This window comes from Amphibalanus amphitrite, unplaced genomic scaffold (genome assembly GCF_019059575.1).
Source record: "Amphibalanus amphitrite isolate SeventyFive unplaced genomic scaffold, NRLGWU_Aamphi_draft 000292F_arrow, whole genome shotgun sequence".
Taxonomy (NCBI): Eukaryota; Metazoa; Arthropoda; class Thecostraca; order Balanomorpha; family Balanidae; genus Amphibalanus; species Amphibalanus amphitrite.
In genome coordinates this window covers 632,274-659,284 of record NW_024881787.1, presented here as the reverse complement: position 1 = coordinate 659,284, position 27,011 = coordinate 632,274, and the positions used below count along the sequence as shown (strand labels likewise).

The 27,011-nt window shown below is 53.1% G+C and overlaps 2 protein-coding genes across 7 annotated transcripts in view; one reads left to right on the top strand and one right to left on the bottom strand.

Annotated features, from left to right (window-relative positions):
- The window catches only part of LOC122387618 (heparan-alpha-glucosaminide N-acetyltransferase-like), a 126,769-nt gene that overhangs the window by 27,988 nt on the left and 71,770 nt on the right, over positions 1-27,011 (bottom strand). The gene's annotated exons all lie outside the window — the stretch shown is intronic.
- LOC122387617 lies at positions 13,855-20,443 on the top strand. 4 transcript variants are annotated; one of them, XM_043377972.1, is made up of 3 exons: positions 13,855-13,976; positions 16,335-16,741; positions 18,947-20,443. In XM_043377972.1, exons 2-3 carry the CDS (start codon positions 16,573-16,575, stop codon positions 19,963-19,965), a joined length of 1,188 nt encoding a protein of 395 aa, XP_043233907.1. In that variant the 5' UTR covers positions 13,855-13,976; positions 16,335-16,572; the 3' UTR covers positions 19,966-20,443. The 4 variants fall into 4 exon arrangements, with proteins under 4 accessions (XP_043233907.1, XP_043233908.1, XP_043233906.1 ...); XM_043377973.1 differs by having other exon boundaries at positions 16,326-16,741; XM_043377971.1 differs by having other exon boundaries at positions 15,551-16,741.

Here is a 27,011-nt window from a genome sequence, read left to right as displayed (position 1 = left end):
CATCATCAGCCAACTCCACCACATCATTCCAGGTGCATCTGTCCTGTCAGAGGATGAACAGACTGTCCTGGGAGCGCCACTGACGGCAGCCGCTGCATAGCTCTCAGCACAGGACAAAATGGAGGACCTCGTGCGGATGGTCGGGCGGCTGAAGAGACTCGATGCTCATTCTGCGCTCTACCTGCTCCGCAACAGTCTATGGCTCCCCAAGCTGCAGTACTTGTTGCGGGCTGCGCCATTTTTCCAGCATCCTGCGCTGCTGAAACAGCTAGATGAGGTCATCAGAGCGGCGATGGAAGAGCTAGTGAATGTCAGATTCAGCGACATGAACTGGGAACAGGCCGTCCTACCTACCGGACTCGGAGGGCTAGGACTGAGGAGAACGGAGGAAGTCGCGCTCCCGAGCTTCATCGCCTCATATTCATATTCATATTCATATTCACGTGTATTTGGCTTCAAATCCCGAATAAGCTTCAGGCTATTCCTACCCATCGTCAACAGATTAAAAAGGGAATAAAAACAGGAGGACAAGCCTCACACACACGTCTCACTCACTCTAAATGCACTCACTCATCAGCCTCCGGACTTATCTCCGCAAAGGAGCTCGGCTCGCCCCAGCGTTTCTCCTAAGGTAACATTTCAACTGCCTTGAGAAGGGGGCACCTGGGAGGTGGCGAAGGTTTAGTGGTAGCGTGTTATAGAGGGCAGGTGCACGGATCGAAAAGCGGCGCCTCCCCATTTCAGTTCGGGATCGAGCGACAAAGAGGTCACTGTCCTGTCTTGTGGGTCGCTCGTGCACATCACCCACAGTCCGGAGCACACAGGCGAGCGAGTCTGGTTCGCCAGAACGGAGAACTTTGTGTGTGAGAGTGATTGTGTGGAACCTGCCTAGATCCGCAGCTGACAGCCAGCCAAGCCGTTGGTGTAAGTCTGATACATGGTCGTATTTTTTGCGGCCGCAAATGACTTTAGCGGCGAAGTTGAATATTTTTTGAATCCTAGACGTATTGAGCTGCGAGCAGTTACCGTACACTGCCAGGCAGTAGCGGATCTGAGACAGGACCAGAGCGTTTACTAGAGTGGCTAGAACACCGGCTGGCAGGCTGTGCCTCAGATGTGACAGACCAGTTAGGATTCCGAAACAGCGTTTACTGACGAGCGCGATATGCGAATTCCAACTTAAGGTGCGGTCGAAGACAAGTCCGAGATTTTTTACTTCTGAGCAAGGGACTAAGAGATGGTCGCGAGATTTTACACTGAATTGGGGAACGGCGCGCAAATTTTGTTTGCTTCCAAACAGCATCAGCTGTGTTTTCTCAGCGTTCACCTTCAAGCCGTTGAATCTGAACCAATTATCAAGACAGCTCAGGACACGTTCCAAACGAGCGATAGTGTCTTTTAACTGAGCTTTAGGACCACTGACCAAGAGCTGGGTGTCGTCCGCATATTGGACCACCAGGGCGTCCTCCGCGAAAAGGTTAAGGTCATTGGCAAATACGCTGAAAAGTAGGGGGCCCAGCGCAGATCCCTGAAACACGCCGATGCTGTTTGGAAGCTTGGAAGCCTCGCTTCATCGCTGCCAGCAGCTGCTTCATACCATCCTGCCGGCAAGCTTCGCGGACGAAATCTTAAACGAGCTGAAGCAGGCAGAAGAGGAGTGGCTCGTAAAAGCTGGCGGCAAGATGGCTCCTGCAGACGACACACGCGAACGACAGAAATCTTGGGACGCCCCGATCGCCGAGCACCAAAGAGACCGCCTTCTGCTCGAAGCCAACCAATTCGATCGTGCTCGTATCCTCGGCGCAGCGACGTCTTAAAGCGGAGCATGGCTCAGAGCTCTCCCGTCTTCTAGTATGGGCACCCACCTGGACAACGAGACAGTGAGAATCGCAGTCGCTCTACGTGTCGGCGCCGACGTTTGCAGCGGCATCCACGCCTGCAGGTGCGGCTCGCCGGCCGACGTCAAGGGGCACCACGCTCTTACCTGTCGGTTCAGTGCTGGAAGATTGCCGCGCCACACAGCACTGAACGACATAGTCAGACGTGCCCTGCTGACCGCAGGCATAACAGCTCAGCTCGAGCCGTACGGTGTCGACCGGGGCGACGGAAAGAGGCCAGACGGCATGACCATCTACCCATTCTCACATGGCCGTTGCCTAGTTTGGGATGCGACATGTGCGAACACATTCGCAGACTCAAGACTGGGAGGTGCCGCGCTGAAGTCTGGGGCGGCGGCCAAGAAAGCAGAAGACGAGAAGCGCCGAAAGTACGCCCGGCTCACCCAGCGTTTCAGGTTCGAGCCAGTTGCATTTGAAACAGACGGCGACTGTGGTCCTACGACCAAAACCTTCCTCCAGGAACTTGGTGCTAAAATGGCGGCGGTCAGCGGCGACAAGCGAGAGATGGAGTGGCTTTGGCAGCGACTCTCCATCGCCGTTGTGAGAGGTAACGCCGCTTCAGTTCTCTTGGGGTGTGCCACTGACCCGTCCCAACAACACCTCAGCGCCGAGCGCCCCAACAGGGTGAGCGCTGAGCAACAGCTGGCGACGGCGGCCGGCTCGAGGCGGTCTGGCTGCTCGGGTGGTTCCCGGTTAGTGGCAAGCCAGCAGATGTGGTCGCCGCCGTCGCCGAAGAAGTTGGAGGAGAGCAAGGCGTTGCAGCTGTATGGCGGCAAGGCGCACACGGCTCGCGAGCTACAGCTGACCCCAGCCATCAGACCCGCAGGCAAACACGGCAAAGATCCGCTCTACACCGGACTTCCCAATTACGGTAACTCATGTTACCAGAACGCCACCCTGCAGTCACTGCTAGGACTGTGTCCGTTCTTGAACCACATGATAGCGTTGCAGTCGGGCCCGGAGAGTGACCAGTGTCGCACGCTGCACGCCGCCGCCAAGCTGATGGTGCTCCGCCAGAAGGCCCTCAGCAATGGCGTCTCCAGTCACCTCAGCGACCTGCGTGCGGTGCTTGGCGACATCGACCCAGCGTTTCGCGGTACTGAGAGGCAGGACGCCAACGAGTTCCTGCTGCGCCTTCTGGACACGATTAAGGACGAGATCGACACCCGCCAGCTGTCTGCAAATCCCGTCCGAGACAATTTTCAGTACCAAACCATGACGAACTTCATGTGCACCAGGTGTCACAAAACGGTGCCGAAGCTGCAAGAAAGCATCACCTGGTTCGTGAAGATGCCGCATCGCCAGGGTAGCGAGGTGCCAACGCTGCACGATGCGCTTCGATCGAGCATGCAACCATAACAGCGGGAGTTGCTCTGCCAGCACTGTGGCCATGACGAGCGCCGAGTCACCACCAAAGTCAGTCAGCTGCCCAGGACGCTGATCCTGCAGCTGAACCGATTCATCTTCCAAGGCGATGAGTCCAAGAAGATCCAGGCCAACGTAAACATCCCAAAGCTCCTGTCGCTCAACGAGTACGTGGCAGACGATGTCAAACGGCCGCCAGAGTGGAGATGCAAGAAGTCACCAATACGCAACGTGTCAGACTTCCATAAGCAGACCAGGCTGGAGCGACTGTCTGTTCCCTTGTTGCCGCCTCCTGCGCTGGCGCCGCTCTCAACCGCCCCAGCCCCGGCCTCTGCCGCCGCCTTCCCGGCGGCGGCGGCCATCCCCGCCCGGACGCCGCCGCCAGCGCGGGCGCCCACGCCGCGGGCAGTGGCCAAAGCGCCCCAGCAACTGCCGGCCCCGCTGTTACCGTCGGCCGCCAGCGAACTGGTGACCGCCGAACATGCGCACCTGTCCGAGTTCCTTGCGGAGGACGACCAGTCGCGGCGCCCGTCGGACCTGGCCGGCGACAACACCTACCGGCTGGTGGGCGTGGTTAGCCACCGTGGTGGCGCCACGGATTCGGACTACTACGTCGCTGACGTGTACAGCGTAGGCCGCGGCCGCTGGTTCCATTATGATGATCGCAGTGTCAGCAGGAGTCGGACGTGATCGGAGACGGCTGCCAGGCTGCCAGAAACGGCTACATCTTTTTCTATCTTCATGTCGGTCTGTGCAGCCAGGTGTCAGCAGCCACTGCACTGGGTCATGTGCGGCGCAGCTCCTCCCTGAACCCGGCACCGGCCGAGCCGTGGAAGGGACCCCCAGGGGCGCCGCCTAGCAAGAAGAGTGAAACGGTCATGCGACCTGGAGAAGTCTCCCTTGCAAAAGATGACTGATGTCATCACTGTCAACCGTGGCAGCCGTATGGCTACCCACCTACGCTGGAGTACGAAAAACATCATCTCACGCTCTCAGTCCCAGCGGATAAAAACAACACCTAAGAATCTCCGATCTGTTCGCCTCTACTGATGAGTTCTCCGAGCTACTGGAGGAGGGAGCGGAGGCCAGCGAGGCGGCGGAGACGGCCGGCAAAACCAACCGTCACCAGCTGCAGTGGAAGGAGAGCGGCTCTGGTAAAAGGCGCCGCCAGGGCTCGGGGAAGCTCGACCGGAGAGGAAAAAACAATGCCAAGAGGGCGAGTGGCGCGCGAGGACGTCGCCCGAAGTAGATTCGGGATGCAGTGGGAGGGGAAGGGGTGCCGCATACGCTGTCGTGCCGCTTTGTTCATGGTTAGATAGATTACAGCGGGCTGAGGGGAAAAAGAGTACACCCAAAGTTGATGAAAAAAGTGTCCCCACTGCCGTATGAAAATGGTAGATCGTACCACTACCAGCAGCAGTATTGGGCATTGCTAAGCATTAATGAATATCCTGTGAATCGGGATCCTTTGTTAGTTGTCCGCGCGATCGATCTGCTAAAATTTACCATGACTTGCATTGGACGATGCATCATTTAAACATTTGAAACTGTTATATTTCGCAAAGTATTGAATCAGAGCATAAGTACATATTTGTAGTTGGACGCCATTTAATTGCGTCCCAGAAAAGCTATTTCTGGCACCTAAAAGCTGACTCGCCCCAAAATTGGTCCTCAGCACCTATTTGGTGGATACCAGCACCAATCATGGAAAATGACCTTAATTAGCTGTTTCTGGCACCTATTCATCGGTACGCCTTACTCTTTTTTCTGAATCTGGCACCTAAATGCTGAGCGTAGCACCAATCTAGTAGAAAAATGAACTACTGGCTGGTAGAATCATGTTGTTCTGGTATAATGACCCCTGGAGTCTAGCCTAAAGGTTGCCAGTGCAGCTACACTCTTAAGACAGCCCCGTAGTGATCTCAGCATTGTATATGACGTTTAAGTAAGCAAATAATATTAATTTGTTTGAAAAACAATGTCATTTAAATATTTAAAAGTATTTATTTGTAATGCTTAAAGGGAAACATTTTTGTGAGTAATTGTCTCGATTTTGACCATTAAAACGGGTATTGTATTTTTTGACGTCATCAAATAGCTCCAAAAAAGAAATGTTATGTTTTCATTCCGTTCAAGGCCGCTGAAGAAACGCGGGATCTTGCGTGGGACATTGTCCGTTGTTTGCCGCGCAGAGTTGTGCCGTGGTTGTGCCTTTTTCATCCGTTTCTTACGTATGGCATATGTGTGCATGAAGCTTTGATTTTGTTTTTGGTTATTGTGTGGCCGGTGAGTCAAACGCCCCTGTAGAAACCGGATGCTGCCTTTGATCGAGATGGAGTCAGACGATGATTGCAGAAAGCTAATAATATTGAAAAGAGGGCCGGTTGCGTGGCATGTCTGTTCAGAGTTGACATTTTGCTTTACTCCAGTTTATGACCTGAGAGCCTGGCTGGAAGTGACGGATCCAAACTTTTCACGTTAAAATGGCTGAGGGTGCAATAATCTCTTAGTCTCTACATAGCGGGCTGGTATAGGAGCGTCTTGCTACGCTGCACCATGAGTAGGTATGTACTTGTGTGTATGTACTTGTGTGTATGTGCGATACTGATGTGTGCATGATGTGTGAACCAGATTTAACATCACCAGGGCCAACCAGCATTCGTGATTGTTGTAATACATGATACATGATACATGATACACCATAGCTGGCTAGTGATTCTCTTTTGGCTAGAAATGGCATTAATCATTATCTCCACTGGCGAAAATGGCACTTGACATCACCGAATGCAACGTTCGTGTTGTTAGGATACATAAAATCAGGAAGATTACGCGAATTAGGTAGGCAAACGTGGAATAAAATAGGTGCTGGATGTTTTGGTTTTGGTGCTGAATCAGCAAACAGCAAATACGGAGTTCAACTAGACGATCTGGCAACTTTAGGCTGTGTGGAAGCAATTAGGTGCCAGATTCAGATATTAGGGTCGAATAAGCATTTTGGGGCTGATCAGCAATTAGGTGCCAGAAACAGCTTTTTAGGGACCAGAAACAAATATTCCCCTTTGTAGTTTACTCTTATTTTAAGTTCAAAATCGATTCAACATATTTTCCAATTCATTCAAGTAATTGATACTTAGGCATATGCGCTTCGTTCACAATTTCACGCTTGTTAGCTTATGGCTTACATTACAAAAGGAAACTCGGTAAAAGAATGGTGACTGGAGAGCCTTTCAAACTGCAAAGTAAGGAATAAGAAGCGCTACTACGGAGAAGACGAACAACAGGCGACAAACGTGTTTTTCCCGACAAAAAAACGGACTTAATTCCGATGAAAACCCTATCACACAGGATTGAGACCTCAACCAGGAGCATTCCGGAGCAACCAAGTTGCATAGACCGACTTCAAATGTTTGCCCTCTTCTCGTTCAAGAGAGGAGCTGCAGTGCCCACTGCCCGCTGCTTCTTGATGCTGAAAATCTCGTCTCTTCGGAAAGGCCACGCCAAAATGCATAATGCTCACATAATCGTAGCCAAGCGTCCACTCTCATGGTGCCCAAGGCCGTATATACCTAGGAGGTAGAATGGTTAGCAGTTTGTTTACATCGGTGACCTTGACAGATGACGTCAGCGGGTGCCTACCAATCTTCGCCAATATTAATCTTCCGAGGATTTTATTCTCTAAGGCAGTTTGATCAAACTGCCTTAGAGAATAAAATCCTCGGAAGATTAATATTGGCGAAGATTGGTAGGCACCCGCTGACGTCATCTGTCAAGGTCACCGATGTAAACAAACTGCTAACCATTCTACCTCCTAGGTATATACGGCCTTGGGCACCATGAGAGTGGACGCTTGGCTACGATTATGTGAGCATTATGCATTTTGGCGTGGCCTTTCCGAAGAGACGAGATTTTCAGCATCAAGAAGCAGCGGGCAGTGGGCACTGCAGCTCCTCTCTTGAACGAGAAAAGGGCAAACATTTGAAGTCGGTCTATGCAACTTGGTTGCTCCGGAATGCTCCTGGTTGAGGTCTCAATCCTGTGTTATAGGGTTTTCATCGGAATTAAGTCCGTTTTTTTGTCGGGAAAAACACGTTTGTCGCCTGTTGTTCGTCTTCTCCGTAGTAGCGCTTCTTATTCCTTACTTTGCAGTTTGAAAGGCTCTCCAGTCACCATTCTTTTACCGAGTTTCCTTTTGTAATGTAAGCCATAAGCTAACAAGCGTGAAATTGTGAACGAAGCGCATATGCCTAAGTATCAATTACTTGAATGAATTGGAAAATATGTTGAATCGATTTTGAACTTAAAATAAGAGTAAACTACAAATATGTACTTATGCTCTGATTCAATACTTTGCGAAATATAACAGTTTCAAATGTTTAAATGATGCATCGTCCAATGCAAGTCATGGTAAATTTTAGCAGATCGATCGCGCGGACAACTAACAAAGGATCCCGATTCACAGGATATTCATTAATGCTTAGCAATGCCCAATACTGCTGCTGGTAGTGGTACGATCTACCATTTTCATACGGCAGTGGGGACACTTTTTTCATCAACTTTGGGTGTACTCTTTTTCCCCTCAGCCCGCTGTAATCTATCTAACCATGAACAAAGCGGCACGACAGCGTATGCGGCACCCCTTCCCCTCCCACTGCATCCCGAATCTACTTCGGGCGACGTCCTCGCGCGCCACTCGCCCTCTTGGCATTGTTTTTTCCTCTCCGGTCGAGCTTCCCCGAGCCCTGGCGGCGCCTTTTACCAGAGCCGCTCTCCTTCCACTGCAGCTGGTGACGGTTGGTTTTGCCGGCCGTCTCCGCCGCCTCGCTGGCCTCCGCTCCCTCCTCCAGTAGCTCGGAGAACTCATCAGTAGAGGCGAACAGATCGGAGATTCTTAGGTGTTGTTTTTATCCGCTGGGACTGAGAGCGTGAGATGATGTTTTTCGTACTCCAGCGTAGGTGGGTAGCCATACGGCTGCCACGGTTGACAGTGATGACATCAGTCATCTTTTGCAAGGGAGACTTCTCCAGGTCGCATGACCGTTTCACTCTTCTTGCTAGGCGGCGCCCCTGGGGGTCCCTTCCACGGCTCGGCCGGTGCCGGGTTCAGGGAGGAGCTGCGCCGCACATGACCCAGTGCAGTGGCTGCTGACACCTGGCTGCACAGACCGACATGAAGATAGAAAAAGATGTAGCCGTTTCTGGCAGCCTGGCAGCCGTCTCCGATCACGTCCGACTCCTGCTGACACTGCGATCATCATAATGGAACCAGCGGCCGCGGCCTACGCTGTACACGTCAGCGACGTAGTAGTCCGAATCCGTGGCGCCACCACGGTGGCTAACCACGCCCACCAGCCGGTAGGTGTTGTCGCCGGCCAGGTCCGACGGGCGCCGCGACTGGTCGTCCTCCGCAAGGAACTCGGACAGGTGCGCATGTTCGGCGGTCACCAGTTCGCTGGCGGCCGACGGTAACAGCGGGGCCGGCAGTTGCTGGGGCGCTTTGGCCACTGCCCGCGGCGTGGGCGCCCGCGCTGGCGGCGGCGTCCGGGCGGGGATGGCCGCCGCCGCCGGGAAGGCGGCGGCAGAGGCCGGGGCTGGGGCGGTTGAGAGCGGCGCCAGCGCAGGAGGCGGCAACAAGGGAACAGACAGTCGCTCCAGCCTGGTCTGCTTATGGAAGTCTGACACGTTGCGTATTGGTGACTTCTTGCATCTCCACTCTGGCGGCCGTTTGACATCGTCTGCCACGTACTCGTTGAGCGACAGGAGCTTTGGGATGTTTACGTTGGCCTGGATCTTCTTGGACTCATCGCCTTGGAAGATGAATCGGTTCAGCTGCAGGATCAGCGTCCTGGGCAGCTGACTGACTTTGGTGGTGACTCGGCGCTCGTCATGGCCACAGTGCTGGCAGAGCAACTCCCGCTGTTATGGTTGCATGCTCGATCGAAGCGCATCGTGCAGCGTTGGCACCTCGCTACCCTGGCGATGCGGCATCTTCACGAACCAGGTGATGCTTTCTTGCAGCTTCGGCACCGTTTTGTGACACCTGGTGCACATGAAGTTCGTCATGGTTTGGTACTGAAAATTGTCTCGGACGGGATTTGCAGACAGCTGGCGGGTGTCGATCTCGTCCTTAATCGTGTCCAGAAGGCGCAGCAGGAACTCGTTGGCGTCCTGCCTCTCAGTACCGCGAAACGCTGGGTCGATGTCGCCAAGCACCGCACGCAGGTCGCTGAGGTGACTGGAGACGCCATTGCTGAGGGCCTTCTGGCGGAGCACCATCAGCTTGGCGGCGGCGTGCAGCGTGCGACACTGGTCACTCTCCGGGCCCGACTGCAACGCTATCATGTGGTTCAAGAACGGACACAGTCCTAGCAGTGACTGCAGGGTGGCGTTCTGGTAACATGAGTTACCGTAATTGGGAAGTCCGGTGTAGAGCGGATCTTTGCCGTGTTTGCCTGCGGGTCTGATGGCTGGGGTCAGCTGTAGCTCGCGAGCCGTGTGCGCCTTGCCGCCATACAGCTGCAACGCCTTGCTCTCCTCCAACTTCTTCGGCGACGGCGGCGACCACATCTGCTGGCTTGCCACTAACCGGGAACCACCCGAGCAGCCAGACCGCCTCGAGCCGGCCGCCGTCGCCAGCTGTTGCTCAGCGCTCACCCTGTTGGGGCGCTCGGCGCTGAGGTGTTGTTGGGACGGGTCAGTGGCACACCCCAAGAGAACTGAAGCGGCGTTACCTCTCACAACGGCGATGGAGAGTCGCTGCCAAAGCCACTCCATCTCTCGCTTGTCACCGCTGACCGCCGCCATTTTAGCACCAAGTTCCTGGAGGAAGGTTTTGGTCGTAGGACCACAGTCGCCGTCTGTTTCAAATGCAACTGGCTCGAACCTGAAACGCTGGGTGAGCCGGGCGTACTTTCGGCGCTTCTCGTCTTCTGCTTTCTTGGCCGCCGCCCCAGACTTCAGCGCGGCACCTCCCAGTCTTGAGTCTGCGAATGTGTTCGCACATGTCGCATCCCAAACTAGGCAACGGCCATGTGAGAATGGGTAGATGGTCATGCCGTCTGGCCTCTTTCCGTCGCCCCGGTCGACACCGTACGGCTCGAGCTGAGCTGTTATGCCTGCGGTCAGCAGGGCACGTCTGACTATGTCGTTCAGTGCTGTGTGGCGCGGCAATCTTCCAGCACTGAACCGACAGGTAAGAGCGTGGTGCCCCTTGACGTCGGCCGGCGAGCCGCACCTGCAGGCGTGGATGCCGCTGCAAACGTCGGCGCCGACACGTAGAGCGACTGCGATTCTCACTGTCTCGTTGTCCAGGTGGGTGCCCATACTAGAAGACGGGAGAGCTCTGAGCCATGCTCCGCTTTAAGACGTCGCTGCGCCGAGGATACGAGCACGATCGAATTGGTTGGCTTCGAGCAGAAGGCGGTCTCTTTGGTGCTCGGCGATCGGGGCGTCCCAAGATTTCTGTCGTTCGCGTGTGTCGTCTGCAGGAGCCATCTGCCGCCAGCTTTTACGAGCCACTCCTCTTCTGCCTGCTTCAGCTCGTTTAAGATTTCGTCCGCGAAGCTTGCCGGCAGGATGGTATGAAGCAGCTGCTGGCAGCGATGAAGCGAGGCGATGAAGCTCGGGAGCGCGACTTCCTCCGTTCTCCTCAGTCCTAGCCCTCCGAGTCCGGTAGGTAGGACGGCCTGTTCCCAGTTCATGTCGCTGAATCTGACATTCACTAGCTCTTCCATCGCCGCTCTGATGACCTCATCTAGCTGTTTCAGCAGCGCAGGATGCTGGAAAAATGGCGCAGCCCGCAACAAGTACTGCAGCTTGGGGAGCCATAGACTGTTGCGGAGCAGGTAGAGCGCAGAATGAGCATCGAGTCTCTTCAGCCGCCCGACCATCCGCACGAGGTCCTCCATTTTGTCCTGTGCTGAGAGCTATGCAGCGGCTGCCGTCAGTGGCGCTCCCAGGACAGTCTGTTCATCCTCTGACAGGACAGATGCACCTGGAATGATGTGGTGGAGTTGGCTGATGATGGCTTCTCCTTTGTTTTCGATGGTTGGCACGATGATCTGGCACTTGGAAGGGTTTACTTGCAGTCCGACTCTGGCCATCGCTGGGATGAGTTTCTTCAGGTCAGAATATACGTCGGCGCTGTTCCCTCCCAGGGTGCCATCGTCTAAAAACCAGGTATTCATAGAGCATGTAGCGGAGCTAACGATGCTATGAGTTGCCAGGGCGAAGACTGCAGGACCGGATGGATCGCCTTGCTGCACGCCGGCGGCCGACATAATCTTCGCAGTGCCATGGTAGAGAGGCGTAGGTGACGAATAAGCTTGCCACAGGAGCGGGTACAAGGAGGGTGCGCTGTCTCTCACCACGGCCAAGAAGTGGTCGCGGCGAATGCTGTAAAAAGCATTTCGCATGTCGATCTTCACTACGACTTCCTCTTCATTGAGGAGCTTGACGTAATGTCAGGTGGCGTGTGCGACAGCTTCGCATCCTCCGGTTGTTCCAAAGCCCAGCTGGACGGGCCGCAGCTTCTCTCCGAGTTCTGAACATAGAGGCCGAATCGCTACCTCGGTGGCGAGTCTGCGGTACGGTGAGCCGACGGCTATAGGTCTGATACCACCGCATGGTTTCTCAAGGGCCAGCAGAGAAGCGGTAAAAAAGACCTCTCGGGCTGTGGGGGGAATGTCTCCGCTCAGGGCCAGATTCACCAAGCGGGTCAGAGCAGTGATGAGCCTTCTGCCGGCCTCCCCGCATGTGTAGCCCGCCAGATCCTGGAGATGAGACGGACTGAGTCCGTCCAGTCCCGCGCTGGAGCTCGTGCTGAATGACTTTACTGCTGCTTGGACATCAGCACAGGAAGCTAGCAGCGGCTGAGTCGTGTCGTCCGGAGGTGATGGCAGGCAGATGTCTTCAGGGGCTGGTGGATGTTTCGCTCGCAGGGCGTCGGTGGTCTTACTCGTGTTTGGGCAACCGCATTAGCGGAGGAGTGAAGCCGGATAGCTCCTTTCACGTCTCCGTCTGACAGCTTTGACTCCACAGCGTTCTTCCATTTTTCGCTCGACCTGTCCTTCTTTGTTCGGTCTTTGGCGACAGTTTTCGGCGCATTCAGAGACGTCTCGTCGTAGTGATGGGAATCCGTTTCGGATGGGTCAGTCCGTTCGTCGATATAAGCGATTACCTGTCGTTTTATTTTCGCGGTGAGACTGGACTTGTTATTAGCCCCTTCTCTCGCACTTAATGCTTCATACGGAAATCGCATAAGTTTGCTCCACGGCCCCACCTCGCTGCTTATGACGGCCTTCTCTATCAGAGTCGCCAGCGCGTCCGCTGCGGGGATCCGGGCTCCCTTGGGAATTCTCCGCACTACTGGACGGGAGCGCCTGAGGCCGGTCAGGGTGAGCCCAAGGCTCGGGGTTACATGAGCAGAGCTAATACGCATTACAAACGGACTACAATGGTGAGCGAATAGGAAAATCCGTTCCTGATACGCATTTACTTGCTCATGTAACCCCGGTAAAGGTCTACGTCAGGCTCCGGCTGTTGCGGCGCTGTCAGAGTGGACGGCTGACTGGGGTCTGGCTCCGGGCTGGATGGAGTCTCGAAGCCGTCCTTGACGCAGTCCGGGCACCACCAGCGGTGGAGCGCGTTCGCCTGCGCCCTGTTGAGACGGACACATGACATGTGCCAGTGACGACTGCAGATGGCACATTGCATGTACCGCTTCCTGGTGCCGGTTTTTCCACAGAGTGGGCATGTAGGTCGGTTACTGGAATTTTGCGATATTGTAGTTTCTTGGCCAGATTTACTGGCCCCAGGTACAGGAACTGGCTTGCGGCATGAGTTATGGGTAGGACTTACTGATGTGTCTATTATTCTGTTGGAGGGTTTCTTGCCGTTTGCAGTGACCCAGTTTCCGCTGCTGGGGTCAAAGCCCTCAATGGATGAGTCGGAATCGCTATCCATTTCATAGAAAATGGAATATAAGACTGTTTTCGACCCGCACGTAACTAGGCCATTTTCCATAAAGCGACCGGATAGGAATACTGTAAGGTAAACCCTGTAAAGGTACTGTAAAGGTATACCCAGGTATGTACAGTAAAGTTTTCCAGCAGATTAAGCGTGTAGTGAAGGTCGGGTCAGGGTCATGTCAAAATGACCAAAGTAAGATGCGATGAATGTAAAAAAGGGCTGTGTTTCAGATGCAGTTCGAGCTGAGAAATCCTATGCATTTAGTGGAACGTTTAGAAGTTGCATAAAATTGTAGGGAAGTCTTCGAAGGTGCTGAAGTTTTAGAAGGCGGTGCCTGTCGAATTATGGCGGACTGCGAGGACTAATTGAGGACAATGCAGAGCTCCCAAGATCTCACACCCTAGATTATATCTGAGAGAAATTCAAGTCGGAAAATTAATGTCAACAAGTCAAGGACGCAGCCAGAAATGCGACATTGGCGTCGAAGAACAGAGAGCCAATGTCATTTCTCTGCGGCGAGCGCGCAAACGAAGCGCCACTCCATAGCGCGCGCTGATTGGCCGCGGAAAGTAGGGCGCCGCGGCCCGCCTCTGTACTTTCACTACTTTCACTCTGTACGCCTTGAGCAGGCACACGCGTAACAGCTCGTGAGTTTTCGCTGCACAAATCCGTGACGTCGTCCTGGTCGTGGGACGGGGTCGTCCCTAGCGTTGAAGTGCTGCATCACAACGCGAAGCAGGACATCAGGTGAGCGATTGGTGAGGAGTTTAATTCTCCGCCAGGTGCTCCTTCTTAGCCCCCTTTTTATATGTCGCTGGTCGGCACGCACGTCTGTAGCACTTTGCCGCCGGTGTGCGAATAGACATACTCATCCCGCATACCCGTCAGCGGCTGCATTTGCGTATTGCGTGTCCCTGCTCAATCGCTCAGAACGGCACCGTCAGTTATGCTACCCCTTTTCTGAGGATCGCCGCGTTCATTGTCTCACAGTCGGGCGCTTCCCGGGTGGCTCCGGGCTGGTTCCTTTGTTCTCGACTCCCCTTCTGTCGCGTCCGGTCAACGACCCAGTTCGTCTGGCGCCCGCAGTGCCACCTTGCGGGCCCCGGGCGCATTGTCTAAGGGTGCCGCTGGCCCACTGGCGGACACAGCCACCCGGTGCACGGTTATCTCCCGGCGGCCGCGTGGTGGTGGCTAGCTTACGCGCAGTAACCGCAGCGCCTGGCTTCAAATCCCACCCATGGTTGGACATTTCCGGGTTCCAGCTGTAACACTTGGCGCGGCTTGATGGAGTGCGGCCGAGCGGCGGTGGCATGAGTGTTTTTGTTTCACCGAATGCCTCCTCGTTTGGAATGATCTCCCCTGTCGTGGCAACCAGATGGGCTTATCCGTCGCTTCGCTATTCAGGGCTTTGCCGATTGCCGTTCCGTAAATTATCGGTCTGGTTCTCACATATGATATACGCAGGGTGCAGTTTCCCGCGTGGTCGCCTGCATCTGCTGTCCATTAGCCGTTCCTTCAGGGCGTGGGCGTGGTCGCCCCTGCATTCGCACATACATTCTATTTGGGCGTGGTCGCCCGTCTATATGCCGGTGCGGGCGTGGTCGCCTATCTCAGTTCATCCGTCTACTGCCGGCTGGGGGCGTGGTTCGCCCATCTGGGAATTCTGGGATTGGCTGTCCATTGCCGGTAGAGGCATGGTCGCCGGCTAGATATGGTCGCGCATTGCCGATGTGGGCGTGGTCGTCCGCCTAGATTTGCCCGTGCATTGCGGGTCTGGGCGTGGTCGCCCGTCTAATTTTGACCGTGCCTTGCCGGCGGGGGCGTAGTCGCCAGTATATTCAGGCATGCTTTGCCATTTAGGGCGTGGTCGCCCGTGTAGCTGGACCGTGCAGGTTCGGTGTGGGCGTGGTCGCCCGTGCTTTACGACATGCTAGCCGATCTGAGCGTGGTCGCCCGTATATTCAGGCATGCCTTGCCATTTAGGGCGTGGTCGCCCGTGTAGCTGGACCGTGCAGGTTCGGTGTGGGCGTGGTCGCCCGTGCCTTCCACCATGTTTGCCGATCTGGGCGTGCTTTTGACCATACCTTGCCGGCGGGGGCGTGGTCGCCCGTATCTCCAGACATGCTTTGCCATTTAGGGCGTGGTCGCCCGTGTAGCTTGACCGTGCATGTTCGGTGTGGGCGTGGTCGCCCGTGCCTTCAACAATGTTGCCGATCTGGGCGTGCTCGCCCGTATGTGGGTCGTATTCCTGTTTGATTGCAACCACATCATGCGGTCGTTTCGTTATGCACGTTGTCACCGGCTCATCATTCTTGTTTCAGGATGCTCCTCGTGCTCGGCGATAGTTACGCGCACCGGTTCCGCTCCATCTGCGACGCTGGCGACTCCATAACCGCCTCGGGCTGGCGCGGGGCCTGCGTGGGGGACGACGAGTTCCGTCGCTGGGCCATACGTGAGGCGGTGCTACGTCGGCCACAGCGCGTGTTCCTGATGGTCGGCAGCAACGACCTGGCACGCCCAGTTTTTCGCCTGCGTAGCTTCTTTGCCCTGCTACGTGAGCTGCTCCTGGGACTGCTGGCAGCCGGGGTGGAAGCAGTTTTTCTTCTGCCGCTGCCCCCCAGGACCAGACTTCGCCCAAATGACGTGTCTGCCCAGCGATACCAGCGGCGTCGTTGGCTGGCCAATCGCTTTTTGAGGCGAAAGTTTTTCCGTCCCCCGGTGCAGCAGGTGTCATTCGTCCCTTCTGACGCTTTTCTCGGTGCCGATGGCGTTCACCCGTCTCAAGCGGGATGGCGTGCATTATTTGCATTCGTCCGTGCCGCTCGGTGTTAGGCAGCTGGATCCCTGACGCTGAGCCCATCACTGCCTCGCGCTCGTGTGTTGCCCCGTCTACTTGGCGCCATATGTAAAGCCTGACATGTCGCCGCGTCATATGACCACGTAGTGCACACGTTTTTTGCTATCGCATTATATTTTGCTGCCTTGCTCCTGACTCCTGTCAATATATGTTTTGTAGATGTATATATAAATATCAGTCAGTCCATTTATATGTCAATATATGCAAAAATGTTTAACCTGCATGTCTTTTGTTTTCATGCGTCGGAGTGACCATGCCGAAGGCAGCCCGTGTCGCGGGGCGTGCACGCGCCCAACCGCCGCGCGCCGCCGTAGCCGCAGCCGCCGCCACTCGGCTGAGGCTGAGGGCCGGAGGGCGTCGGCGCCACGTGCCGCGGCGGCCCCAGCGCCGCCCGCCGCCGGCGCACTGGGCTCGGGCGCCCCGCCACCAGAAGCCGTCGGCAGAGGCGCTCCGACACTCTCCGTCGACCCGGCACAGCTCCAGGACATGATCAGTGGGATGATCCGGTCGGCGCTGGCCTCGGCCTCCAGCGTGCCCGAGGCTGCCACCGGCCCTGCACCGACACCGGCCTCCGGCGCGCCCGAGGCCTCCACCGGCCCTGCAACGGCGCCGGACGCGGTGCTCCGACTCGCGGCGGCGGCTGCGCCCACCACAAGTGAGCAGCTCCCGACGCCGGCTGCGCCGATCACCAGCACCGCAGGTAACGTCCACCAGGTGGCGATATCGGCGACTCTCCGACAAAATATCGTGAGCCACCGATATGTGGACCTCGGGTCCCTTCTGGACACCCACGATCCCGCGCCGGTGGACTCCACCGGAGTCTTCCACCTGGTGGATGGTCGCCTCCGGCAGGCCCGCGTCTCCCGCACAGTGACGTCCTTTTCAGCTTGGACCACGGCTTTTTTGAGGTTCGCGGGCGTGTACCTGGGTGCCCACCCATCGGATGCGATTGGATTGCTGACCCATATGCAGCAGGTGAGCTCGCTTAACGCCCCTGGGCTCGGCTTGGCCTGGAGGGAGTTCGACGAACAGTTCCGACGGGCCCGCGAGCAGCAGCCTGAACTTCACCACTGGGGCGCCACGGCTGCCAGCTCGCCGCTGTGGCTTAACGCAATCGCCCGGGGTATAGCTGGCCAGCGGTCCGGTCCATCTTCGTCAACACCACCCGCTGCTTCCCGGCCCTTTCGGCCCTTGTGTTTTGCCTACAACCGCGCCTCAGGCTGCCCCCGTCCCCAGTGCCAGTACATGCACGCCTGTCGCGGCTGTCGCGGCAACCACAGCCTGTCCCGCTGCCCGCGCCGCTCACAGCCCGCCCGCAGCGGGGCTGCTAAGCCCCCGCGAACCTAACGACGTCAAGCCCGCTCTCTCCGTGCCGACTGGAGTCTCCCACACCCTTCTGTCGCAATTCCTATCGGGGTATGACGTCACATCTTCTACCCGATTGGTTTCCGGTTTTCGTGACGGTTTCTCGATCGGCTGCGACGAGCTGCCTATCGGTGATACGCTCGGCAATCTCCCGTCCTGCGAGCTGGCTCCGAAGGTCATCGACGAATATATCCGCACCGAGCGTCGGGCTGGTCGCATTGCTGGGCCGTTTCACCCGACGGCAGTGTGGATAAAGAAGTTTTCTCCCATTGGCATTATCCCCAAAAAAAAGCCAGGTGAATTTCGAATCATTCACCATCTCTCTCACCCGGCGGGCTCATCTGTGAATGACCAAATCCCGCGGGAAAATTCCACGGTGCAGTACGGTTCTCTCGACGACGCCGTCCGCCTGTTGGCTGCCCTTGACGAGCCGTATGTGGCGAAAACCGACATTGCAAACGCATTCCGTCTCATTCCGGTTCACCCCGACGACTGCGCCGCTCTCGGCTTCCGTTGGCGAGGTGAGGCATACGTTGACCTGGCTCTGCCCATGGGATGCGCGAGTAGCTCGCAAATTTTCCAGATGTTTAGTGACGCGCTGGTCTGGATTGCTCGCAAGAAATTTCACGCTGGTCACATTGTCTCTGTACTGGATGACTTCCTGTTCATCAGTGAAACACGGGCTGCCTGTCAGCGCTCGCTCACGGGCTTCCAAGCCATGTGCCAACGGCTGAATATTCCACTCCGTCCCGACAAAACGGTCGAACCGTGCCGCGCCCTCCAGTTCCTCGGTGTTGAACTTGACCTTGACACCCGGGAGCTGCGGCTGCCGCATGACAAAGTGGAGCGAACCCGCGCCATGGTCGCTTCCCTTCTCTCGCGCCGGAAGGCCCCTCTTCGACAAGTTCAAGAGTGTCTCGGCCTATTGAATTTCGCCTGCCTGGCCGTGCCTCTGGGCCGAGTGTTCCTGCGCCGTTTGTATGATGTTTGCCGGGGTGTGAGGCGGCCTCACCATCGTGTGACTATCAGCCGCGCAGCTCGGCTCGACATGCGCGCCTGGCTGGTCTTTCTCTCTTCCTTCAATGGTCGCTCCATGATGGACGGCCGGCGATGGCATGACGACCCGGGCCTTCTCTTGGAGACCGACGCCGCCGGCGGTGTCGGCATTGGTGCCATATGCGGGTCTGCCTGGCTAACGGGCGAGTGGTCCGATCCACTCCGCCACGCCGACATCTGCGTCAAAGAGCTTATTGCCGTTGTGATTGCGGTTCGTGTGTGGTGTGCTCGCATGTCAAATCGTTGCGTGATCGTTCGTTCTGATAACTCGGCGGTGGTCGACTGTATCAACGCACAGTCGTCTCGTTCTGCCGATATGATGCAGTGGCTGCGCATTTTGTTTGTGACCACCGTGCACAATAACATTCTCGTTCGAGCCGTTCATGTTCCGGGCTCCCGAAATGCAGCTGCTGATGCCCTGTCCCGTGGCCTGATTCAGGTGTTCCGGCGCCTGCGGCCAGAAGCGGACGACTCACCGGCGCCATGGGACTGGGAGACCTGCAGCACCCTGACATTGTCTCCGAGCTAGCTGATGCTGCGCTGGCACCTGCCACCATCAAGGCCTACCGCACAACTTGGGCGCAGTTTCGACACTTCCTCTGCCGTCCTGCGCCCCGTGACCTCTTTCCAGTCTCGGTGTCACAAGTGGTTGATTTTCTCGCGCACCGTTATGACGCCGGCTGCGGCTCCGCGACGCTCGTCAGCATATCTTCAGCCATCTCATACGGCCACAAAGTTCGTGGTCTTGTCGACCCCACCGCGGATTTCCGAGTGCGTCAGGTGCTGGCCGGTGCCCGCCGTCTCCGGCCGGGCGGCGACTCCAGACTGGCCATTACCGTATCCGATCTCGGCCGCCTATGCTCGGTGGTCGCAGCTCTGCGGTTTTCCCCTCTCGAGCAGACAGCGTTCAGGGCCATTTTCACCCTGGGTTTTTTTGCTCTTCTTCGTCCCAGCGAAGTCCTGCGCAGCGGGCAGCAACAGCACTACCTACGTCTTGGTAACGTCGCACTCCGAGATAACACTCTCACAGTCACCATTCCCTCTTCCAAAACGTCCGTCGAACCATTCACAACTCAGCTGACGCGCCGCCCGGACATCACCGTGTGCCCGGTCTCTGCCGTGGAGGACTATCTGCGCGTGCGTGGGTCGGGACTTCCGCTCGATGCGCTGTTTATCGGTGATAACCGCCGCCCTATCACGTGCCGCGCTCTCACCTCCGTGTTACGGCGGGCAGGCCGCATGGCCGGACTGGATGCTGCCCGCCTTTCGGGCCATTGTCTGCGCATAGGCGGCGCCTCACACGGGGCCGCCGTTGGCATGACGGAGCTGCAGCTCGGCCAGGCCGGCCGCTGGTCCTCGCAGGCCCTCCGACGGTACTTGCGACGTCCGGTGACCGTCCTCCAGGCGACTCCCAGTTCCTCAGGGTTCTCTACCCATGCCGGCCGGGCTGCTCGCTGATGGTCCTGATGTGGGTGCGACCGTCCTTGTCGTAGCTGCCCGTCATGTCCATATGTACATACTGTGTGTTATGCGCAACCACTATGTCTAACCCGGAATCAGGAATGTTTCATATGTAGCGTAGATGTTTGCAATTGATGTATTCGTTTCGTGCGCGCTGCCCAAGCTAGCTTGCGGGTTCGGGTGGGGTTAGTGGGCGTTTCCTCCTCACCCAAAAACAAGCAGTGGTGACCGCCATGTAAATACATAGACCCAGAACCACTGTCATGTTTTTGCTAGCGCAAGCGTAGCGGAGAAATGCGACATTGGCGTCGAAGAACAGAGAGCCAATGTCATTTCTCTGCGGCGAGCGCGCAAACGAAGCGCCACTCCATAGCGCGCGCTGATTGGCCGCGGAAAGTAGGGCGCCGCGGCCCGCCTCTGTACTTTCACTACTTTCACTCTGTACGCCTTGAGCAGGCACACGCGTAACAGCTCGTGAGTTTCCCCCCGCCGCCCCTTCAACCGCCTCTTGTCATCGAATTCACATGCTAACCATGTTTCATGCTTATTTTCATGCATCATTCAACTCTAGATATATATATGTGGCAGTTTTCGCGCGGAAGAAGTTACAACAAACTGAAATGGTACTTTGTGTTCTTGCATCATAATAACTCGCACATATCTCGATACATGTGGAATGTTTGTCTGCTTCGGCTATGTATCGGCGTTTCCTCCTCACCCAAAAACAAGCAGTGGTGACCGCCATGTAAATACATAGACCCAGAACCACTGTCATGTTTTTGCTAGCGCAAGCGTAGCGGAGAAAAGGTGATGACGACGCAGTGCGCCGCCCGCCGGTTGCGGCCGGAAACATCTCGCGCCGCTTGGTAAACAGCGCCAGGCATCTCTGCGCCAGACCGGTAGAAATGGAAACTGAACACATGAGCTCGTGTCAAAAAGCGAGATTATGTATCCAACTGGTAACTGGCAAACGCCGGCATGACCACATATCCAGCTCATTTGGAACAGATATGGTGGTGCGACGGGCAACAGTCATTCACTTTTCACATGGTGTGGAATGTGGATGTTGGAACGTGTCCTTGTTTGTTACCTACCAGTCCGAGAGCATATTTATAACTCAGCACTTTAGCAGCTAAAGCCAGGCAGCAACATGAGCATTAGGCCCGTCAGGGTCGCTAGTATACCCTTCCTATTAGACGAGCCGAGTCCGGCAAAATCAGACTGCGCTACCACGGTGTCACGATGTTCAGTGCAAAGTCGATGTCCGATGACTGGTGTCCCTGGATTTCGCTTAGCCGTCAACGAGAAGTCAAAACGGCAAAGCACAATGGAACATGGAGTGGCTGTGCAAATGTAAACAGGAAGGGAATTTGGGACAAATTTCCGGCATTTGGGGCAATTGCCCGTATACAGTGCCTGAAATCGACGATTTTTTTTTTTTTTGTAGAAAGAAATCGAAAAAAAAATGTATGAAAAAGACTATTTGCTTTAGCTACACAGCTGTGCGTAAGGAATCCAAATCCGATTAGTTGGGCGTATGCCCTCCGCCGCGTCCGAGACTTTCTGGATCAGCCTGTGGTTATCGTCTTTATTGGTTTTCGCTCAATGCTAGACGTGAATATGGTAAAAAAAACCGACATGTTATGCGGATCTCTTTCAAATACACAAAATGTCAACGATTGTAATGCATGTTGCTGAAGCTTTCTCGTGCTACTACTTTTTGTTCGAAATATATATCCCAATGGAATCTGGCTGTCCTTTTGCTTAATCCCAGAAACTGATGGTTGAAATGCAATTTTCCTAACCGAAGCATGTCTTCTTTTAGAACTAAAGCTTTGCTATTTTTTAATAAATTGAGCGATTAACTTGTTCGAACGATTCATTCATAAATACATCTCTAAATTACTCAACCCCAAGTATGAACAATGTTCAACGTTTTGAACCAGGCATAACACAGTTGCTGTGATAACCCAAGAACTTTTGTCATCAATTCACCTTTAAATGTGACGTGAGTTTTCTTACAAAAGACACGGAAAACGTCTTCAAATATGTTTTATCAAAAGATTAAGCATAAATGTATACCAAAGATTTTAAAAATAGAAATTATAATGCACATAGTCACATAATATGGAATATATAAAGCACTTGAAGTATGACATCATACATTTTTGGCTCATTTTTCACAGCCAAATAATGAGCCGGAAGATGCGTAAAAATGAAGCGCGCGTGAGTTTTAAAATAATGAGAAAAGCAGCCGGCTGCTTTATTCGGCTCGATTTTTATTTGCAGCCAGTGTCTCGATTTTATTTTATAATAATGGCCACTGAAACAAACTAGTTGAGGCAAAGTACACGCACATAAGTTTATCACGACAATAGCAAGGGACTTAAAATTTTTTTTACAATTTCTTTGATATTCACAATGTTTTGACACCAAAATATTTTTTGAAAGCAGCACATATAAAACAACCAACCACCAGCCCACCGTTGCCCAACTGAGCTTGGCTAATTTTTGTGCAGTAAACAAGGAAGGTTTCCGCTTTACGCTAAGAACATTAATTTCCAGGTTTGGTTTTTTGTTTTGCCGGTAGAGGGGGTGGGGCGTCTTTCCCACCCTGGGCATCTTACCCCACTCTCCCCTAGAACCGTACCCCCCTGATGGTGCCCAGTAGATTGTGTCGCTAGTAAAGGCTGGACCGGAACGTCCCCGAATATTTGGCAGTGATGTTTCTAAAGACTAAAGGCCGGAACACAGCACACGCTTGCAAATCGCGTCGAACTCGCGTCAAGCGCGGAAATCGCTTCGTCCGCTGTGTTTTCACTTGCAATTCAGCTCACAACTCGCGTCGAAAACGCGTCCCGCTTGGAAAACGCTTTGCGCTCCCAACTCGCGGCTGAAACGCGTTGATTATTGATTACACTTGACCTTTGCACGTGACATCTTAGCATATCCATGCGTCTGTTTCATGATAAAATTTTATGCGGCGTTCTTTGGACGAAATTTTTTTAGCTTTGGTATTTTAAATGACGTTCTCCTCGATCATTGATTAAAATCAGCACAGGTTAACCCGCGCCCCACTGGGGTCTGCGTGTAACACCGCACGCCCTACTGGGGGGGGGGGGGGCTATTCATAGCCCCCCCTCCTAACTCCGAAACTACTGGGCCGATCTTCAAAATTCAAACGGCGTCTGATAGCCCCGGAAAACTGTCGAGCGAAACCTAATTTCATTGACCTCGAGGTCACCGATGACGTCACAGGTCAGGTCAAAGTAAAAATTATTAGCATTTTGGCTTGTTCACGTTTTGGGCTCTGGCCGCCGTCTTAAAAGTCAGATCAGGCTCATTTTTGGTTCACACACTCATGAACAGATGCTTTAGATACTCTGAGGGTACCAAACTTGTACTTTGATTTTCAGGTCAAGGTCAGGTCATCACAGGTCACGGATATATTATATCATCCGTCGGTCACGTGACACATGTTTTATGGTCCATGTAGGCCAAACATCTCGAATTTGATGTCGTCTGTGTCATTTGAGGTCATTTTGAGTCAAATTTAGCTTAGGTCAGGTCACTTTCAGGTCAAAAAAGGTCAAATTTTGAAGTTAAAATTTTTAAACAAAAAAGGTGTCTATTGGATGCAGTTTGAGCTCAGGAACACGATGGTGCTATTTATATTGGCGTACGATGTCACATTCGTGCTGAAAAATTGATTTGAAAAATTAATAATTGTTAATTTTTTGCAATAATGCGTATAACTTGGCCATTTTTGAAGATATTTAGCTAAAACTTGCTAGAGTTAGTCATAATAATGTGTTCTATCATATATATTCCGTTTTTTTCGAAAAGTCAAAAATTTTTGGAAAAAATGTAAAAATATAAATTTTGAATTTCATTAAATTAAATTTTCGAAATTTTCAAAATTTCGAAAATCCGAGATAGCAGTTTGATAGTGCAGTCTATTTTGAGTCCTCTCATGCAAAGAAATTGGATCTAGCTTAAAAACTGAGCTCTTGGGAGTGATTGCCGTGGTTCAATGTTTTGCGTCGTAATCGGCCGAACATGACGTCACTCTGACGTCATTTCCGGCCGAGCTATGGTAGGTACGAAGTTCAAATTTTGACACAAGGTGTCAAATTGATGCAGTCGAAGGTACTGAAAGTTTGGCGTCGATACGTCAAGCGGTTTGGAAGTTATTGCAGAAAAACGGGAGGGGGCTATAAATAGCCCCCCCCCCCAGTTAGGAAATTCCTTAAAAACAGTTGATGCCGTGCCACACAGGTAGTTCATCATGCCACATTGGAACTTAACTATAATTTGTTCAGTCAATTTTAGTATTTTAGTCAGTATTTGTTTGCCACGTATCATGGTCACAATCGGTTGTTCAGAAGTTTTTCAAACGAATACATCACCGCTCTTGCAAATCTAAAAACTGTTGTCGTTCAATCTAATCTAGCAATTCATTCAATCTAATAATCCAACGATTACCATCCGTAAGTAAACTACATGTCTCTCCTTTTGCGTTATGCAAATCACAAGACACTGGCGGACCCAGCTCAGAGTTTTGGGAGCGGCAAACCATAACAGCGTTTCTTTCCATGCACCGTCTATAGGCGTAATGTTAAAATTTTGCCGTTTGGGAGGGGCAAATGCCCTATTTGCCCTCCCCTGGATCCGCCACTGTCACAGGATATACTTAACCCTCGCCCGCACATGCCATTTTCCCATCCTAGAACGCACATGGGGGGGGGGGTGCCATCCTCCTGCGCCATTTCGTTCCTGTTGGAGATAAAGCTTCGCGGTAGAGACCAAAAAGATTCTTTGGGAAGAGACAAATTCAATGATACCCAGTTTTACCTTATCAGGTCAGTCATTGACCTTCCAAGTCAGGTCAAACTAAAAAATGTTGCTGTTTTGGGTCACCGTTGGATATCAAGTGCGCTGCTCATCATATAGGTACCGATGACGATGCCGTTTTGTGGTGCCAAGCCAGCTAGAACCTCTTTGTCACACTATCCGACCAGGTTTTTGCTGCTGAGGTCATTCAGGTCAAGTTAGGTCAAGGTCAATTATATGTGTTTACATGTCTGTGAGTGTATGTGTGTATACTGATGTGTGCACCGATTGTTTGTGTCCATATTACATGAAATCATGAAATGAGAAGGTTTTACCAAAAATACAGTCAAAGAAACTTCACGAAAAGTAAATTCAGCTTGCCTAAATCGCAATGATTTTAGATGACATAGGTTGACCTTGACCCTGACCTTGACATCTGTACATCGTCGAACAACATGTTCCATGATAGGTGGAAGGTAAGACTGGCAAAAAAGGCCGAAATCAAGGTGTCAAAAGCTGACAAGACCCATAGCCAACGCAAGATATTAGGTATTTGTCATTTGGGTCATGACATGACCTGAGGAACAAGGTCATATCTCCGAAACCAAAAACCACAGAAACTTAAAATTCTTCAGTGGACATCAAGAAAGGATAGAGGAGCAGCTATACGAAACCAGGCTTCTAGCTCTAAAAATGTTGAGTGCAGAGCAGAAAAACTACCTGGGGGGGGGGGGGAGGATGGCAACCTCCTCCTCCCCCCTCATGTGCGGGCGAGGGTTAACATGACATTGCAGTATTGTTTAACCCGCGCCCCTGTTTAACCCGCGCCCCCGCTGTAGCTCGAAATTGGCGACATACTTCTGCACTCTCTCAAGGCTGGCAGGTGTAGCATTCATTTTACTTTCTTATACAGCAAGCTGAAAATGATAGAGCAACTACTTATGCTTGAATTTTGTCGTTCTACAAAGGTCTGCAAAGCGGCTAAATTGCCCCCCTAGCAGGGTTATTTGGCCGGTGGGGTAGAGCAATTTGGCCGGTGTTGATTTGAGGCCTGGATTTTATGTTACGGGCAAGTCAGCTTCAGCGCCATCAATGACATGTGTCCTTTACCGCATTTTTAGGCTGACTTGATGTCGGACTTATCTTCCAATGATTTTGACTCAGGTCTTATTTCAGCATTTTCCTGCACAACTGAAAATGCGCTTCCTTAGCATACACTGCTTAATCAAACATTTGCATTTTATTTGTGGCGAGAAAAACGTTAACTGTTTATTCTAGTAAGGAAATAATAGACTAATTTCAATTAAAAAATTATTAGCAATCAAAGAAACTACTCAGCTCAGTCTCAAATCCTCACATCTCATAGGCCTCCGATGTCTGCAAACGAGTTGTTAATAGTGTTTACTAGCTGGAGATGTGACTATCAGTTTGGTTTGAGCAGATCCCTAGCAACTTCGTCGTGCTGCTTTGAGCTGTGTCTTGATGAGCGCCTAGGAGACAGACTGTGCCGCAATGCCACCGCCAACGGCTATAAACCCAACCAGCTCGGTACGACGACCTTATCATTACATAGGTGGCGGAACCGGGAACGGAGGGGGGGGCACCGGCCCCCCTTGATTTTGCCATTTTAACATAAGCCCTATGGGTGTTGCATGGAAAGGATGGGCAGTGCCTCCCCCCCCTTAATTGAAGGTGTTTCGTCGCTACTGCTTATCAAGTCGGCCGTTCCAGCATAGCGATCCTGAGAGCACCGTCAAAGCTGTTCCACTAACACCGGCAAAATTACCCCGCATTGCCATTCTGAAAAGTTTTGTCTACAAAGTCGTTGTGGTTTCACGGAAATAGATGAAATTACTCTTGAAAACGCTGAACATCTAAGCAATGGGACCACAATGTCAAAATTTGTCTACAGCCCGAAATTTACATGCCAGGCATATAATTTTTTCGAACGGAAGTAAAAGTTACCATTTTCTAATCAAATTTATGTTTTACTGATTTTGAAGAAAATTACGAAGGGGAGGTTTTTGAAAAAAAAAATCCACGGATTCCTCATTTTATGTTGACCGCAGTACAACATACGTGTTAGGATTTTTTTAAACATCGAAACATAAAAACTAAAGAATTTAATAGGTACATTTTACGTATAAAATTGTCAATCAAATGAATACCGATGTGCTGAAAGCAGGAGACCACGCCGGTATTTAGTTAAA